The sequence below is a fragment of the Chelonus insularis genome, unplaced genomic scaffold (assembly GCF_013357705.1).
Source record: "Chelonus insularis isolate UGA/USDA-ARS -01 unplaced genomic scaffold, ASM1335770v1 contig_85_pilon, whole genome shotgun sequence".
In the NCBI taxonomy this organism is placed as follows: domain Eukaryota; kingdom Metazoa; phylum Arthropoda; class Insecta; order Hymenoptera; family Braconidae; genus Chelonus; species Chelonus insularis.
In genome coordinates, this window is record NW_023276773.1 from 77,374 (window position 1) to 94,522 (window position 17,149).

General features: G+C 28.2%; 2 protein-coding genes across 7 annotated transcripts in view; one reads left to right on the forward strand and one right to left on the reverse strand.

The window, feature by feature from the left end:
- Ten-m (teneurin transmembrane protein Ten-m) overlaps positions 1-17,149 on the forward strand; it is a 272,219-nt gene that overhangs the window by 10,809 nt on the left and 244,261 nt on the right. The gene's annotated exons all lie outside the window — the stretch shown is intronic.
- On the reverse strand, positions 2,686-6,361 carry LOC118071507 (sialin-like). The gene is made up of 6 exons (XM_035090700.1): positions 5,515-6,361; positions 5,100-5,391; positions 4,239-4,824; positions 3,768-3,900; positions 3,449-3,690; positions 2,686-2,951 (listed from the first exon to the last, which is right to left on the reverse strand). The coding sequence occupies exons 1-6, from the start codon at positions 5,516-5,518 to the stop codon at positions 2,763-2,765; spliced, it is 1,446 nt and encodes a 481-aa protein (XP_034946591.1). The 5' UTR covers positions 5,519-6,361; the 3' UTR covers positions 2,686-2,762.

A 17,149-nucleotide genomic window follows, 5' to 3' on the forward strand; every position in this document is an offset into this window, starting at 1 on the left:
AGTACAAGAGTACGAAGAGAGAGAAGGTTTAGACACTGAAAATGGCCGGTAGCAGCTGCCTAACCACCCACTTTCCACCCTAACACTTTGCATATTTTACCCAGTTGAGAGTACTAGTGACCTAAATTTTCACAGTGTAAAGTAGAATCAATTCGAGCTTGCTCTCTTTGCTGAATCGGCAACTGATGGATTAGTCTACAGATTCTTTTCACTTCTATCAATATTCAGAGCTTTAATTAAGTTTTCAGAGGAACTTTTTAAAGGATCATGGAAGAATTAATAATTGGAATTCTATATCTTTTTTTCTTATCAACATATCCTCTCTTCTAGCACAAAATGTATCATGGAAATTGAATAAAAAAATGGATCTGTGTCCACACGACGAACTTTCCATTAGAGTTTTCTTCTATTAGTTTCAATGGAAATTTTTTTTCTAATTGTTCATAACAAATGGTAATTGTTGTAAACAATATCCAATGGTCTGAAGTTATATGTAGTGATGAGCAACAATATTTCGTCAATGTTGATCCAATTCATCATCAATAATGATCATTCAATAGCTGGAGACTCTTTTTAATTGATTACAACAAATTGCTATTGTTATAAACAATATGAAATAGGTGAGAGTGATGTGTGGTGATTGAGAAGAGTATTTTGTTAATACAGATCCAATCTGTCAGCAGCAGTCATCACTTGATCGGTGCCAACTATTTTTCATTGTTTATAACTCATTTGACAAGAGTCATGTGTAGTTTGTTGACATTGACCCAATGACATATTAATATTGATCATCCAATAGGTACAAGGTATTTCTAATTCTCCATCACTCTATTTATTTTATACTTTCTTTGTTATCAAAAAAACACCTCGACCGAATTAGTTGAAACTTCTTTCGGATTTTCTTTGTTGCATCATCTTTCGAATAAAATCAGTACAAAGTCGATATCTTCATTCATTCTCGAGATTTCGTGAACGGAAAAAACCCTGACATACCTACAGACATCTTCTTGAAAACTAGTCAACATGGATCTCCCATACTTCAAACCATGGAGACATCATGAAATCATCAAGTTCCAGAAATCAACCTCATTACAATAACTTCCTAATGGTCAATCAATAATGATTTCAATCAAACACCTCGACCAAAATTGTTTATACTCCCTGATAAAAAATTTAAAAAATTGCACTAATTTTTCTAATAATTATTTCATCATCAACGTCCCTAGACATGCTACATCCATTCATCATTCCTTTATTAAAATGATCCTATAAATATTCCACTTATTTCCTGATGATTGATAAATAGTTTTGATTCATCACAAATATTTGATGACAATCTCAACATTAATTATATCTCCTTTATTTCTTTGAACATTAAATTATCAATCAGAGTCAAGCGAAGTCATATCACTTCTTTTCTATTTCAATCTGATGTTAATTTTTTGTTGATGATTGAGTTCTCCTTGGCTTTCGGTACCTTAAAAGGCACTAGTACACATAAAAATGTCCAAATCAGCCTCTAAATCAATCCAATCGTCTCTTTTATTCATTCAAGGTCACGATGTCTTGATCAATAATTCATAGCTTCATTACTAATGGATGGCCACTTAAATAATTCGCTCGTGTGTATGTTTAACCCTTTGAACAGGTGACCTCAAACTTAGATATCATGAGAGAATACAAGTTACTTCAAAGAAGAAGAAGGAAAAAAACACCTATCCGCAATCCATTTAAGCTCTACTTTCACTGTGGGAAAGCACCTGCTGTCTTTGACTCCAGTTACACTTTTACTTTCGATGATATCTTAGTTTCTTTTCCTGATGCCTCTGATAGCAATGACGCATGGAGTTCTTGGAGAAAGAAATGTTAAGTCAGAGATGGCTTGGCATGTCATGACAAAAATTCCCCTAAAATTAGTCAAACATCTGGAAGTTGATGGTAGGCTTGTTGACAGGTTTAATAGAAGAATGCTAGAAGGAGGAAAGAGTTGGGTGGGTCTTGATCACTTAGAAAGGAAATTAGAGAAGAATTCTTTTATCATATAGATGTTTAACATTGGATTACATTGCTTGCATTATTTTAAATAAATTAGTTTAATTTAATTCGTTGAAATTTTCATGAAACAATTATTCTTCAGCTTTTGATCTCCAATACATGGAATTAAAATAATTAATAAACCATTTTAAAGACTTGGGATGATGAAAAAAATTTATCCTAAAGGTTTTTTGGTAGCTAAACTCATCAATAATATTCGATTATTTCAAGCGGAAGTGAATCTAAATCATCTGATAAACGAAAGTAAACTACAGTTAGAGAGTAGACCACCCGTACTTTAGCCAATTAGTTGCCACCTGGACCAAAAACTCTGCTTATCCCAATTAGAACTGTCTGCTAAGCGTCGCAAACTGGGCGGTCTCTTGAGAAGCTATCGAGAAATATATAGAAGCGAAAACCTGATGATTATTTACAGAACATACGAGATTACATTTCTAATCTATTTTTATACGTTAGTTCGTGTTTATGGTGCTCTTGAGGCTTTTCATTAGTCACTTGGGTCTTGTCAAAATTCAAAGGCCTGTCAAAATGCTGAAATTTCATACTTGGAATTGCTAAATCATTTTTTTTTTTTTTCATCTTCCTCAAAAGCACCAGGGAATTTAAAGTTGGAAAAAAATATCCTTCTAATGATTATAGAATTATTAAAAATTTTATTTGTTATTTAAAAACTGTACATGTTGAGTTTCTAATGTTAATCTTTATTATCAGATCATTTTAGAAGTGACTTCTTCCTCTTCAGAAGTCCTTTTTCCATTCTCAATAGGTGGTTTACCATCAGGATAATTCCAGTCTTGAATTTTAGCAGATCCAAAGATTGTAAATATTATAAATGCAAGTACTTGAGCAACTACACTGATCCAGAAGACGTATCTCCATCGTTCAAAAGTGTTATTCTGTCGAATAAAACATAAATCATTATTTATTACTGGTTAATAAACAATTTTTTTAAGTAATCTTTGCTAATTTTCCTGGTGGTTTGGAAGATAATGAATATGTTTGCATGTTTTTGAAGAACTTAGATAGCTATTTGCTTGATAAAAATGTGAATTTATTGGTAATTAATTCTTCAAAAACATAACACAAGTTATTACCAATAAAAATGTAAACATAATTATGATAAAATAATAATCATTAACATGAGGAAAACAATTAATTCAAATCATTAAAAAATAACACTTGGATTAAAGATAAACATTTTCCTTAATTAATATTATTCATTAATAAACACGTTTATAATTATTTATCTTTGACTGTTGATTTTAAAATGAAATGCTAGAGATATTTTGTTGATGAAAATAATTAAAATGAAGTAAAGAGGAAATAGGTTGATTGTACTTGAGAAAGGTAAACTGGAGTGGAGAATAAATAAGAAATATTGATAGAAACTTACCCCATTATCAGTTAGAGCACCAACAAGTCCTGGTAATACAAAAGCAGATATAGTTCCAGGTGTGTTTGTGATGCCCATCAGAATGCCAGCATAATTAGGTGCTAAGTCATTCTGATTCGTCAAATGACCAACAAATATTGCACCACCAATTACGATGCTTAAAATAAGGAGAGCCACTGAAGTAGTACGTTCACATCCAAGGTAGGCGATGACAATCATCAGAATACTTGGAGGAATACAACCTGATTTGATAGGATAATTGATGAATATCATTGATAGTCATTGGGTTATTGAATGAGGCTGTAAATGATCTACTTACTGATACCAACAGCAACTTTCCTTCCAGCTGTTTGTGACCAGTAGCCTTTTTGACGACCAATGTCAAGGACTTTTCCAATCAGAGGGTTTGTTATAGCATTTATTAAGTATGGAATACAACTTAGTACAGCATTCTTGGAATAGAAATTAAAAATGTTAATTGTATAAAAGGGGAATCAATTTGATAGGTTTTTTGCTAAATTCCCTAGTCAATCTTTAAAAATCTATATCTTGGTGAAAAATTATCAGATTTTTATCAACTAAAGCTCATTTTAAAGCTTGTTTTCTCTTCTTTAAAACCCAGGTTCCAGAAAAAAAATTGACTCTACTTAGTTTCATAGGAAAAAATTAAAAAGAAAGGATAGAGGAACATGGTTGATTGAAAGCAATCATTGGTGATATTGTGTTCAAGAAAATGAATAGAATATTGGATTGAATGTGTGAAGAAGTGTTGGTTGATTGGCTAACTTACCTTTCTGATGTCAAACCTCAGCACGGCATTCATATAACGTGGCAATGTTGTGAGCATGAAATACCAGATGAAATTGCCTAGACAATTGGTAGCAACTAATGCCCAGAAGGGTGTAGATGTGAAGATACTCCTCCAAGGAACAACGGGTTTCTTGGTTTGTAAGTGTCGATGACCATAAGAATTGACAATCAAGTCTCTTTCAGCAGTGCTTATCAACTTCTGGGTTTCCGGATTATCGGCAAAGAACACAGCAAATGCGATGCACCAAATGAGTGGTAAAATACCGTGAATATAAAACACAGCTTCCCATCCGAAATCGTGCATAATAAGACCTGATGAGAGGATAGAAATGACAGTTCCTAGTGATGTTCCAGCATTGATGATTGCTACCCAGGTACTCTTCTCTTCATAGACCATCCATTTGCCCACTAGCACATTCACCACTGGAAGATTAGCTGCACTTACTAGACCAGTTAGGAAGCGTAGGAATAAAAGTACCCCAATTGATTGAGCCGCTACGGGTATCAATAGGGTGAAAATTGAACTGCTGAATACGGAGATTAGCAAGACCCACTTGGTATTGAATCTAAAAATATTTTATCAAGTATCTTTTAATCATTCAACCCAATCTTATCTTGCTCCAACAATCATCAACACATCCTAGCTTATTAAAAATACTATAATTATCTCCAACATCAATCTATTTTTATTACCAAACTCAGGATAGTATCAAAAGACATCTAGACCTTTTAAATATTGGTGATCATTTTTCTTGGTTGATAAAAGTCCAGGAATAGTAGGATAAAATTTTGAAATTAATTAACAACTCAATTAACTTTAATCAACAAAGTATCCACAAACCTATCAGCAAAATATCCTGCTGGAAACATGCCCAGCATGTAGCCAGCAAAGTAAAGGCTGACAACTAGACCTTGTTCCACAGATGTCCACTCGTAAGGACCCTCGAGGTCAGTCGGTGTACTTGTCATGTTCCCATTCTCAAATTCCGGACATTCTAACGATTGAGTACTCGTGCCATTTTTATTTAATTTAACCATCCCTATTATCGTCGTTGATATGTTTACTTTTAACCCATATATTATCATATTTGCAATGCACAGCATTATTGCAAACATAAATCTAACGTATCCTGCTGTGGAAAATATTATTAAATAAATTATTTATCAATTAAAAATAATTAATTGATGATTAATAATACCAATTAATTGAACCTAATTAACTAATTGATAAAATAAATATTAACAATTAAACTTACCCATAATTAATGATTTTTTGAGCACTGAATAATTTAAAATTGAAGAGTATAAAATATTATTAAACACTTGATATATAAAATAATGATATGAAAATAAATAATTATTTTCTATTTATAAAAATAGTTATATATTTTTATAGATTAATCATTTTAATTACAAGGCTATATGATAACTGATTATATCAACTGAATTATGCCACTTGTTTTTTAAAGTGTAACAAACAAAATAATTATAAATATGTGAACAAGAAAAAAAACAATAACAACAACAACAACGTTAACTTCATTCAACTCATTTATTGATTTTTCTTTTAGAACACACGTCACAACACTAGCCGACACAACTGCTTTTATTCTCTCAGCTGTTATCCATTTTCGAAACTATTTAATTTGTTGATAAAATAATTATTTAAATAATTAATTTATTCAGAAAATAAATTATCAATTGTTTTAATGGTAATTCTTTTTCTTTTCTTTTTTTTTTTTTACAATAAAATTCTTGAATTCGTTCCAACCTCACTCAGAGAATTGTTGTCATTAAATGCCAACGGTTTTTTGATTATTTAGGTTAAAACCATATGAACTCTCTTATGTGTGTCGTCACAATATCGTCACTGTTCCAATCGAAGTCAACTGCCAGTGAACCAAAGCTTGTAGCGTATTAACAAAGAGTGGAAGTGAGATAAAAAATACTGAAATTGTGCTATAGGCTAGGGAGTTATCACAACCGGTTTTACAGGAATTTCTTATCGTCGTCAAACTGTTTAAGTTTTGTCTGTTAGATTCTGATTTGCTTGACCTTGGATATTTAAATGCACTTAATGCAGGTTTAATTGATTATCGACATCTTTTTGGATACATCTGAATGCTATCTTGAAATAATTATTAAATAATTAATCCTTAGTTTTTATTTATTTCAATACATTTTAGCAATTAATTATTAATAATAATTGATGGATTATTTCAATGATTATCAATCGGATAAATAAATTAAATAATTATTTGATTATTTAATTGAAGATTGAATATTTATTTATTTTAATTTATTTTGAATAATTAAATGGGTTTAGTAGCATGAACAAAATTAAGGCCATTGATATTAACAATAAGTTGTTTAATGAAGGAATGCAAGAGAATAAATATTAGATAATTAAATGTGAACATGATCGATGATCTGAATATTTAGCCATCACTTAGAAATATTTTCAACATATTTTACATATTGTTTTTTTTTTTAATAATTCCATTTATTTATTCTTACAGTATTTTATTGAGTCATTCACATTATTCGATTTAATTTATATTATTTTATTAATTGCAATATTTTGGGGGTCCACCACCCAATTCTGTTCCCTCTTCTCTGTCCTTACCATTTCTCCCATCGCTTCTGCTCTTGCGCCTCTTTCTCGCGCCCTCCCACTCCCTCCATCATCCGCCTCTGTCTGCATCCAGCTTCATGGGGTTTGCCTCAATAGGTTCTATCCAACCCTTCCTTACCCTCCCTTCCTTCCCCTCCCTGCGTTCCTTTCCTTTTCCTTCCTCTCACTCCCCCCTCTCCTCCCGATCCCTCTTTCTCTATCCCCGCTCTCATCTCCGACCTCTTCCTGCCACTTCCATAACGCCCCCGCCCTTTTATTCTTCCTCCTTTACCCTTTGTCTTTCTTTTCTCAGCCCATATACCTGCTACTTCACCTTCCACTACTCGTTCTTTGTCCACCTTTCTCCTTCCCCTCGCGGCTTCTTCCCACTGCTACTTATCCTTCTACTCCTCTGCGTTTCAGTGCCCCTCCCTACCTCGCCTATCCTTCTTCTTGTTCTATCCATCTCCCCCCTTTTTTTTCCGTCCCAAGCGGCCTGGGGTATCCCGTCTTTTTTTTTTTTAATCTTCGTCAGCCACATGCTCACGTTGTGTGGTTCGTAATCCCGTTCTTTCTTCCTGTCATCCTCTCCTTCGCCCTCCTGCTCTTCTCCCGTGCCGGGGCACGTTTCCTTCTGCATCGCACTGCTCCCCTTTCGTGCGGCCCCCCTCCCTCGTCCTTTTCCTTCCAACGTCGCCCCTCTGGCCCGTGCAACTCTTCCCTCCTCTCCGTGACTGGCCCCCCAATAATTGCTCGATTTTTCGGCTCGTTAATCGTGCTGACCCCCTTGCCTGATTGTCATTTCTTTCCTCACCCTAAACTATTTTCACTCCCCACTTAGCACCAACTATCATTACGTTCCCGGTGATCTTTTTTGAGAATAGAAAAAAAAACACTTTTTTTAAATCAAATCAGAATAGTTAGCTTTTTTTAGATAAAATATTTTCTTAATCAGGAAAAGATTTGTAACCAAGATAAAATTTATTATCTCACACTAAAGAGTTATGTCGTCAACTATAGTTATATTAATCTCTTGATAAGTTGAAAAGAATTTATAAATAATAGTTCCCATTTTTTTTCTTTTTCTTGTTTTATGAAAAAAAATTAACTGATAATTGAATCGATAACTTGATTACACAATTAATCATAAAATAAGAGTCTTAATATTATAATTAAATTTCAGATTAAATTAAAATTACTTTTGATCGATTCTGATTCGTTGGTCTTTTAGATAATTAGAATTTTACAGTTAAATTATTTCCATGACCCAAGAGTTATATTTGCACATATAGATGGATTTATATACATTCAGTGTGAAATGTTTAAGCGAATAAATCGAAAGTCAACGTCACTGTATTTGTAAATATTAATATCACAGTTGTTTGAAAATTAGTCATGCAAGTTTATTGACCTCATTATCGTACACTTTGTGTTTTAATTAACTGTCTATGGACATTCAATTAATTCCACTAAAGTCGTTAAAGAAAAAATCTTTCATTTTTATCATTTAATTATTGTTATTTTTATTATTATTATTATTTATTAAAAATTATTGCAATAAACAAATTTTTTTAAATAATTCTAGATAAATTAATTAATTCATTTATAATTTAAAAAATTAATTAAACAAAAATTATTAAATATTTTACATAAATAAATATTTAAACCCATAAAAATATTAGAAATCTTAAATTCACACTTTTTTAATTTTTTTTTTTTAATTTACTGTAAAATAAAACAATTGTAAAGAGATTTTAAAAATCTCGATTTTTTATTGCCAAAAAAATGGATGATCGTGAAAGTGTATTATTGTCATTAATAATTATTTATAATTTAATTTATTTAAAATTATTATAATAAATCAAGTTTGAAAGAAAAAATCTTTCATTTTTATCATTCAATTATTTTTATTATTATTATTATTTATTAAAAATTTTTGTAATAAAAAAATTTTTTTTAATTATTCTAGATAAATTAATTAATTAATTAATAATTTAAAAAAATTAATTAATATTTTACACAAATAAATATCTAAACCCATAAAAATATTAGAAATCTTAAATTCACACTTTTTTAATTTTTTTTTTTTTAGTTTGCTGTGAAATAAAACAATTGTAAAAATATTTTAAAAATCTTGATTTTTTATTGCCAAAAAAATGGATGATCTCGAAAGTGTATTATTGTCATTAATTATTATTTATAATTCTATTTATTTAAAATTATTATGATAAATCGTGTTTGAATAATAACTATTATTATTATTATAAGTTAATTTTATTTATTATTAAATTTATCAATGAATTGACAAAAAAATAATAAATAATTGATAAAAATGAATGAAATAATTTTTTTAAATTTAAAGTAATTTGTACCATTTATTTTTAGAGTCGTGTACCAGTGGCATTAAACTTTTTTAAAATTATTATCATTATTTTAGTTAGTTAAAACGATAGTGTCAACACAAAGACTGACGAATGGAATATGAAATATGGTGGGTATTATGCTGATATACATGCGCATTAATTACGTCAGATAAGTTGCTTCTGACAACTACTTATAGATTCTCTAGTGACTATAACAAAGTGGGCTTCTTCTTCTCAACTATTATCATTTCATTTCTCTTATATTATTCTTTATCCTTATTTATTTAGAAAAATTCCTCGTCATATTTTTTTATGATAATCTCTCCAATCTTATGCTAATTTTGGTCGAACAAAAATATTTGATAAAAATAGTCAAATTTATCTAATTAATATTTATTTATTTTTATCAGTTGAGTTGTAAGATTTTTCTTTGTTATTCATAAATGGTCATTGAAGTTTTATTAAATATTGTTGATAAGAAATTTATGAATGCATCTTATCATCATTTTTTGCTTGATAAAGTTAAATAGTGTAGTTTAAATGTTGGTTTTAATAGAGAAATAGGGCGTTAAATGTATTAATGCCCATTAAAATAATCATTTTTATTAGATAAAAGCTTTTAAGAATTGTATTTTACATTTTTAGCTTCATTGTTCTTAATCTGATAATTTTTAAATTTATTAAACGAGGGATTTAAAAATAACAATAATGAAAATAAAATAAAATTAATATTAAAATTATTAATAAACCTGTTTAAATATTTGTTAAAAATTTATTTACAACAATTAATCTATTGATAATATACTGAATAAATCAAAAATGTTCACTAAAATATAATTTTATTCCAATTATAACTTTTAAAATATTTACAACATCATAAAACTGTTGTATTGTAATGAATTAATTATTAGTACTTAAATATAATATTACATGAAGTAGTTTACAAATTAATATTGAAGGTCTGATGAACGGAGACTCGATGCAGACTTATTGAAAAATAAATCAATGAATATTCACTATTTTAAGTGATAATAATAGCACTAATTTAAACAGTGATAATTTTATAACTGTAAATTAGTGTATTGCTCCATCTTTGTTAATTAATAATTTGAATTCTAATTGCTCTAATTAATTTTTATTGATATATTAATAAAAAATGAGTAAATAATAATAATAAAAATTAATAAAATGATAAATAAATATAAATAAATAAACGAATAAATAAATCAGTAAATGAAAATAAATAAATAATATAATAGATAAATAAGTAAATAGTAATAATTATTACTTTAAGTGTTTTGAATTAAAACACTACGTTTTACAGTGTAGAGTCTTTTCATAAACATAAGTCTAAAAAATATTAAGTTTATTTCTACATCAATAAAATGGAAAATTAATTTATTTTGTATATATTCCAACAGATAAATTAATAACAAAAAAAAAATAGTTTAACTTGATTTATTTAACTATCTAAAGAATAATTTCTGCTCTCCAACAATTTCCTTTAAACTCACTAGAACATTTAAATTAAAATAATTAAAAGCTCATTTTTAAAATAAATTTTTTTAAATTACTTATTTATTTAAATATTTACATAGGCCCAACTAGGGCCACAGATAAGTAGTAATAATATTTACATGAGTAGAAAAAAAAATGAAACAATAATAAAGCAAACATGAGGTTCATTTTTATAATTATAATTAATAAATAATTATAAAAATAATAAAAACTCATTTAATAATTTGCTACACTCGAAAAAGAGATGTTATTAAATATTATTAAATAGCAATAAAATATAAAAATTCATAATTAGTTAACATATTAATATTTTTATTGATTAATTAAATATACTAGTGTCTTTAAATTCATGATTAAAAATTTTCCATTACCAAAAAAAAAAAGTAGTTTAAAATATGATTGAAAGAACTTTGTTGAAATTACGTAACTTGACGATGGAGAAATACCCTTAGATACTTGGGTATGAGCAGCAATAAAACGTTTGTTTGATCGTTAAATTTACACAGTCACACTACCAACGATACAATATATACACACGTGAGATATACATTGAGTAGTAGCATATCCATTATAGACTTAAACTTACAACCATTATGAAGTAGTGAATGAAATGCTAACGATGACGAATGACTCCTTGACTTAGGATCTATTTTTTAATTTTTTTCCTCTATGTTTAGGCTATTGCTAAAAATAATATCTGTTAGATATTTTATTAATATTCGTAATAAATAAAATTGACTTTTCAATAATTATATTATATTGAACTTTAAAAGAATTAACTTTGATAAAAGCATTCACTTGCAACTAATTTTACTTTATTGTGTATGTCGTATTTATAAACCACATCACTTTAATTAACGAATATTAGTTTATTGATCATCAATAGAGATTAAATAAAGCATCAATTGATTAATTAAAATTTCATAATTATTCATAGGGTGCATGGAAAATATTCAACAGAATATAGGATGATGATTAAAGGAAATCAATAATTATTTATCTATTGACTTTTATTTTAAATATTTTTACAATTTTTTGTTTTTTTTTTTCTTGCAACCTTCAATCGACATTGAAAAAATAAAAAATTCATCTATCGGTTTATTTAATATTTAAAACAAAAAATATTTACATGTTAAATAATTTTTTCTTTTGATCTGTTTTATGTCAAAATTGCTTTCAATTATTTTTTTTTTTTTTTATGTTGATTTTCATTTTTTTCGGCTTTACTCCGACAAAGAAGAGCTTTTATTTATTATTCAAAAACAATATTTGTCCAATGAATTTTTTTCTACTAAAATTGATTATGTTTTCTCAAAAAAAAAAAAAATATATTCTGAATAAAAATCATGAAAACTATTATAAATAATAATATTATCAAATATTGGACTCTGTACATTCGATTTATTTGATTATATTAATAAATAATTGAAAATAGGCCTAAAAGAGGTCTTATTTAACCTTATTAAACCCTCTAATTGTCCTGCTAAAATCAATAAAAGGCCTACCGAACCTCTTTTTGATCATTTTCAGGCTTTTTTTCATTTTTAACGCAATATTAAAATAATATCATGCACTAAAAGTTTATTTTAACTCTATAAAGTTATTGAAAAAAATAAAAAAGTAATGATAATAATTATTATTACATTCTAGAAATGAAATTAAAATTCACTTACGTCAGTCAACAACTCAATAATATTGATAACAGTCTTGCATAAGTTGGTGAATGAAAAATAAATGATAAAAAATTAAGTATTTCATAATTGCATAAGACAGAAATAGATATGTAAATATATCCAACAAATTTATTACCCTACAAAAGAATGCTGCTGACCTTTGTGAGGCTTTGTGATTAGAACTGTTTTACAATTGTGTAGTTAAGTAGACATAGCAAAGATATTTTATGTAGATAATATATATAAGACGATATGGCTTAAGGTGTCTAAAGGCTTATAAGTATTATGATCCTCGAGTTAAGCCGAGTAGAAGCCGTATTTTAGCCTTACTACGATATATACATATTGATGGCCTTGTGTTTTATATAATTCTTCATATGGACGCTCAAGTTTATTTTCTTATCGACTTTTTTTCCTCCTATGTTTTGCTATTTAATATTCAACCGTAATATCTTGATAGAAAAGTTTTTAATTATTCACATTTTATCCGATTAATTTATTTAATTATTAACTTTTTTTGTCATTCAACAGACAGATGATTAATAATTAGATAAAATTTTCCTCTTATTAGTTTGGATCTAACAAAAAATTTATTAGATCATTTAATTATGTCCAGTCCCTTGAACACACTTTTCTAACTAATTAAAACCTTCATAAGGCCTTAATTAGCCCTTCATATGGATCAATAAACCCTCTATAAGACCTTCATAGGGTCTTTTTGATTTAAAACAGCTTAGCTACTTTTTTTGTGACGATGTGTAGTAGTTGGTAATAATTTTTAATCGATAAGCTATGAAATTTTTATTGTTTAGTCATTGATACTTTTTTATTGACAAGATCACTAGATTTTCAAGTTGATTTAATACTGTTTTTAAATCATGTTACACTCTCGATGGATTACGGAGATGAAAGAAGATCGTGAGAAGAATCAAGTGTGAAAGGTCTTGTATAAAAAAAACGTCAGCAAATTTTAAGCATTTTATGTTTTACATTTTATGACCTGTTTTGGTTCACATCGTCATAAAAGAGTCCTTAGAAAAAATTGAATCAATTTTAACCTAACCTTCTCTTCATTATCACCAAACATATTTTTTTAAACCTAAAATATTTCCAAAGGCGAAAAAATGATTCCCAGGCTAGAGGGCGCTTCAAACTTTAGTAAAAAAAAACATTTGTGCTTCTTCTTTCCTCCGTTTTAATTTTTTTTCGAGGTTACAGAGGTCGATAGAAATTTTTCTAGAATATGGGTCTTAAAGAAGAGAGTTTCACGCACAAAATGCGCTTTAGTTGATTGAAATCGGATAATAATTCGCAAAAATACAGTAGTTTGAAAATGAAAGAAGTTTTGTCCCATAAAACTTTAACTTATCAATTCAATAAATAATCCAATAATTTATTTATCGGAAAATCCTATCGACCAGAGGGTCGCTTATTTATCCAGCGTTTATATGACAACAAGAGAAGACTAGAGCTCCTCCCAAGACGATGTTTCTCTGCAGGATGCCAAGATAATCGCACTTGGAAATGATACAATATTTATAAAAATATCAAATAAGTTTCTCCAATAAATAATCATAACAACGAATTGATTTATTCTAAGGTCTTGAAAAATTTATTCAATAAAAAATTAAGTATTCAGACATCTTGTAAGATGACATAAATCCATAATACATAGAATAGAATTGCAGATTGCAACTGACACCTTTCATAGGGTGGCTTCTGCTTCAATATCATATCTAATGATTTCAACTGATTCTCAACTATCATGAGTAGTCCTTAAAGTGCTTCATTTATGTCATGTATACAACAGATTATAGCTAATATATTTAATAATCCGATAAATAAATAAAAAAATATTGAATGAAATTTTTAAAATGTTTATATTAAATATTTATCAATTTATTTTAATATTTTATCTTTAATGCACAATAATGTAATCTAACTTGTGAATCTGAGTATGTTGCTTGCATCCCACTAGTCTCAAGGGCCCAACAATGTATTTGCAAATAACTTACGACATAGCAGAAGAACTTGCGCGATAACATTTTCTACTCTTAAGTATTCGTGCATACCATTTTGTGATATTGATCTAAGTATATTCACGAACTCTTTCATTGTCAAAAAAAAAAAAAGAGAGCAACGAGTAACGTTTAAACACTTGTTGTTAAAGCAGCCCTATATGGAAAAGTTCGTATTAAATTTTATTACTTTTACATATTTGATGTTTTTATTCGTTCGAGCATCGATAGATAAGAGATAATAATCGATAGAGGAGAACAATGGGTAAAGAAGGAAGGAAAAATATTTTTTCTTTATAAAAAAAATAATAATAAAATGTTTAACAAATTTTATTTGCATATTTTTTGAGGAATGTATAAATTTTTTTTAATTTTTTATTTAGTAATTAATAATGATAATAGGATTTTTATAATATTTTGTTCCATTAAATAACTTTATTACCAACATGGCAGCATTTTTATCGCAAGTTTAGGGGAAAAAGGATGAAATTCTTCCTCACGATCCCCCAAAAAAAATAAAAAGTGGGTCTGGTTACATTTTGTGTCCCGACGACAGACTTCCCATTTTATTGAAATTCGCCATTTTGTCATCTGTTTGTTGTTTCTACTTTTAATAACAAACTTCTATTGTTATAAACAATATACAATTGTTTAATCACATAAAGTTATTTATAACAGCATTTCACTGATATCTATCGAATATAATCACAGTAATGATTATTTAATAAATTAAAACTATTTTTAATTGTTTATAACAAATTCAAATTGTTATAAACAATTTATAATTGTTTAGCGTCACGTGAAATCATGAACAGCTTTATTGCATTAATATTGACCTAATTTCTGAACAATATTAATCATTCAACAAGTAGTATCTATTTCAAATGTATTTTTACTTGAATTATTTTACAGTCTTTTTGTTATTAAAAAAGAACGGCTAACCCGATTTTATTCATAACTACTTTCAGATCTTCTTTATTGCATTATCTTTCAAATGAAATTAGTCCGGAGTCGATATCTTCAGTGGTTCTCAAGATATCGAAAATGAAAAAAAACCGGACGTACGTATGTATGTATGTTTGTACGTACGTACATCCATTTTTAAACCTTCTAACATGCTTTTAAATGTCTCAAAATGTAGAGATTTGACAAAATTACGAATTTCTAAAATAATAGTAAATTCATTGATAGGATAAATCATACCCATGGAATATTCATTATTTATTAATAATTAATTAATATTTATTCATCAATAATGATATTAATTAATTAATTAATAATTTTTTAAATTAACAATTCGTCGTTCGACATCACAAAGAACCTTTCTAAGTTACATAAAAAATTGAAAAAAAATTAATAACTAATTGTTATTGTTAGATTTATTCAATTGTTTATAAAAAGAAAAAAATTGTTTATAATAATTGGCTTGAAAGGAATGTGTGCATGATCTCTTATCGATTCTTAAGTAGTAATAGCCAACAAAAATAATCCAGAAGCTCTCGACCTTTCCAGGCGCCTCTTAAAACAAAGAGGAAGGATATAATAGATGATTAAGAGATGCATTTTATTCTGTTTATGAATATGACTAGGAAAACAAAGGACAAAGCAATGACGTAAATAACTAAGTGAGGGAATATTAGCGCGTGCCCTCATGACTGACGTAATTACTGACCCATCCATTTGCTATCAGACATATGAAAGCTTAGCATAACGGTCTATCTCATGCTCAGCAATTTACCTTCTCTTTTCACGTGGTCCTTTACTCATACTCACACTTGGAATATATGAACAACATTTTGCCCTGCATAATTTCATTATTCCAAACAGAATAAAATTATAGCTCCGGTTGCTGCGAGTCTTTCAACGCTTGTATTATGACGTCTTCACTTATCCCTTGAGATTGCCTCGCCTCCTGCAATATGGTGATTAATTCATTTTAATCTTCAAGTTATTATTTATAAATTTGTACAATACTCTCGGAATATATTTCAAGATTAAATTTTTTCAAAATGGTTGATAAAAAATGGGAATTCGATCGAATTTGTCATAATGCGTACTTTTTTTTTATGTTATTTAAAAAAATAACAATATTTAATTAATGCTAAGTTTTTTGATGCATTTGGTATGGATCTAGCTTTCGATTAAAAAAAAAAAAACTTCAAAAAGTTTATTTGTTGATGAACTACTGTCAATTGTTTAAACAATAGTAGTACTTTTTTATATAAACAATTAAATATCTCGAGAACTATTTATCGTAGAGAGTTGAAACTGGTCTCATTTTATTCCTCATAAAAATCTCTAAAAATTATGTTCAGCATGTTTTGACCTCCGATGTGTCGTTCTCGAGATATCGCCGAGTCAACGCAGCAGAGTTTACTCCATCTGTAAGCACATTTCGTAATACAAAGAAGTGTTGCTATTTTTATTATTTATTAATATTAATATAAATATAAAAATCATGATAACTTTTACAGATACAACATAAAGGTGCGAATTTAATCGTCATGACCAAAAATTCAAAATGTTCATCCTCTTTAACTCTTTGAGTCATGCTTTTTTCTACTGCATATTTTGACCTAAAATTTTGTACTCGGTGATTTTCGGAGTCGCTGATCACGAATTTGAGGTTATATTTTTATAGTTTTCAAATCCAAGATGGCGGACCAAATCTGTGAACTTCAATCACATTTCACTAAATTGGTATA

What these genes read in the sequence shown, in the direction of transcription:
- LOC118071507 (XM_035090700.1), bottom strand. An exon ending in GCAGGATATTTTGCTGATAG is followed by an intron (nt 4,825 to 5,099) that starts GTTTGTGGATAC and finishes AAATATTTTTAG; the next exon opens with ATTCAATACCAAGTGGGTCT. An exon ending in GAAAGTTGCTGTTGGTATCA is followed by an intron (nt 3,691 to 3,767) that starts GTAAGTAGATCA and finishes CTATCAAATCAG; the next exon opens with GTTGTATTCCTCCAAGTATT.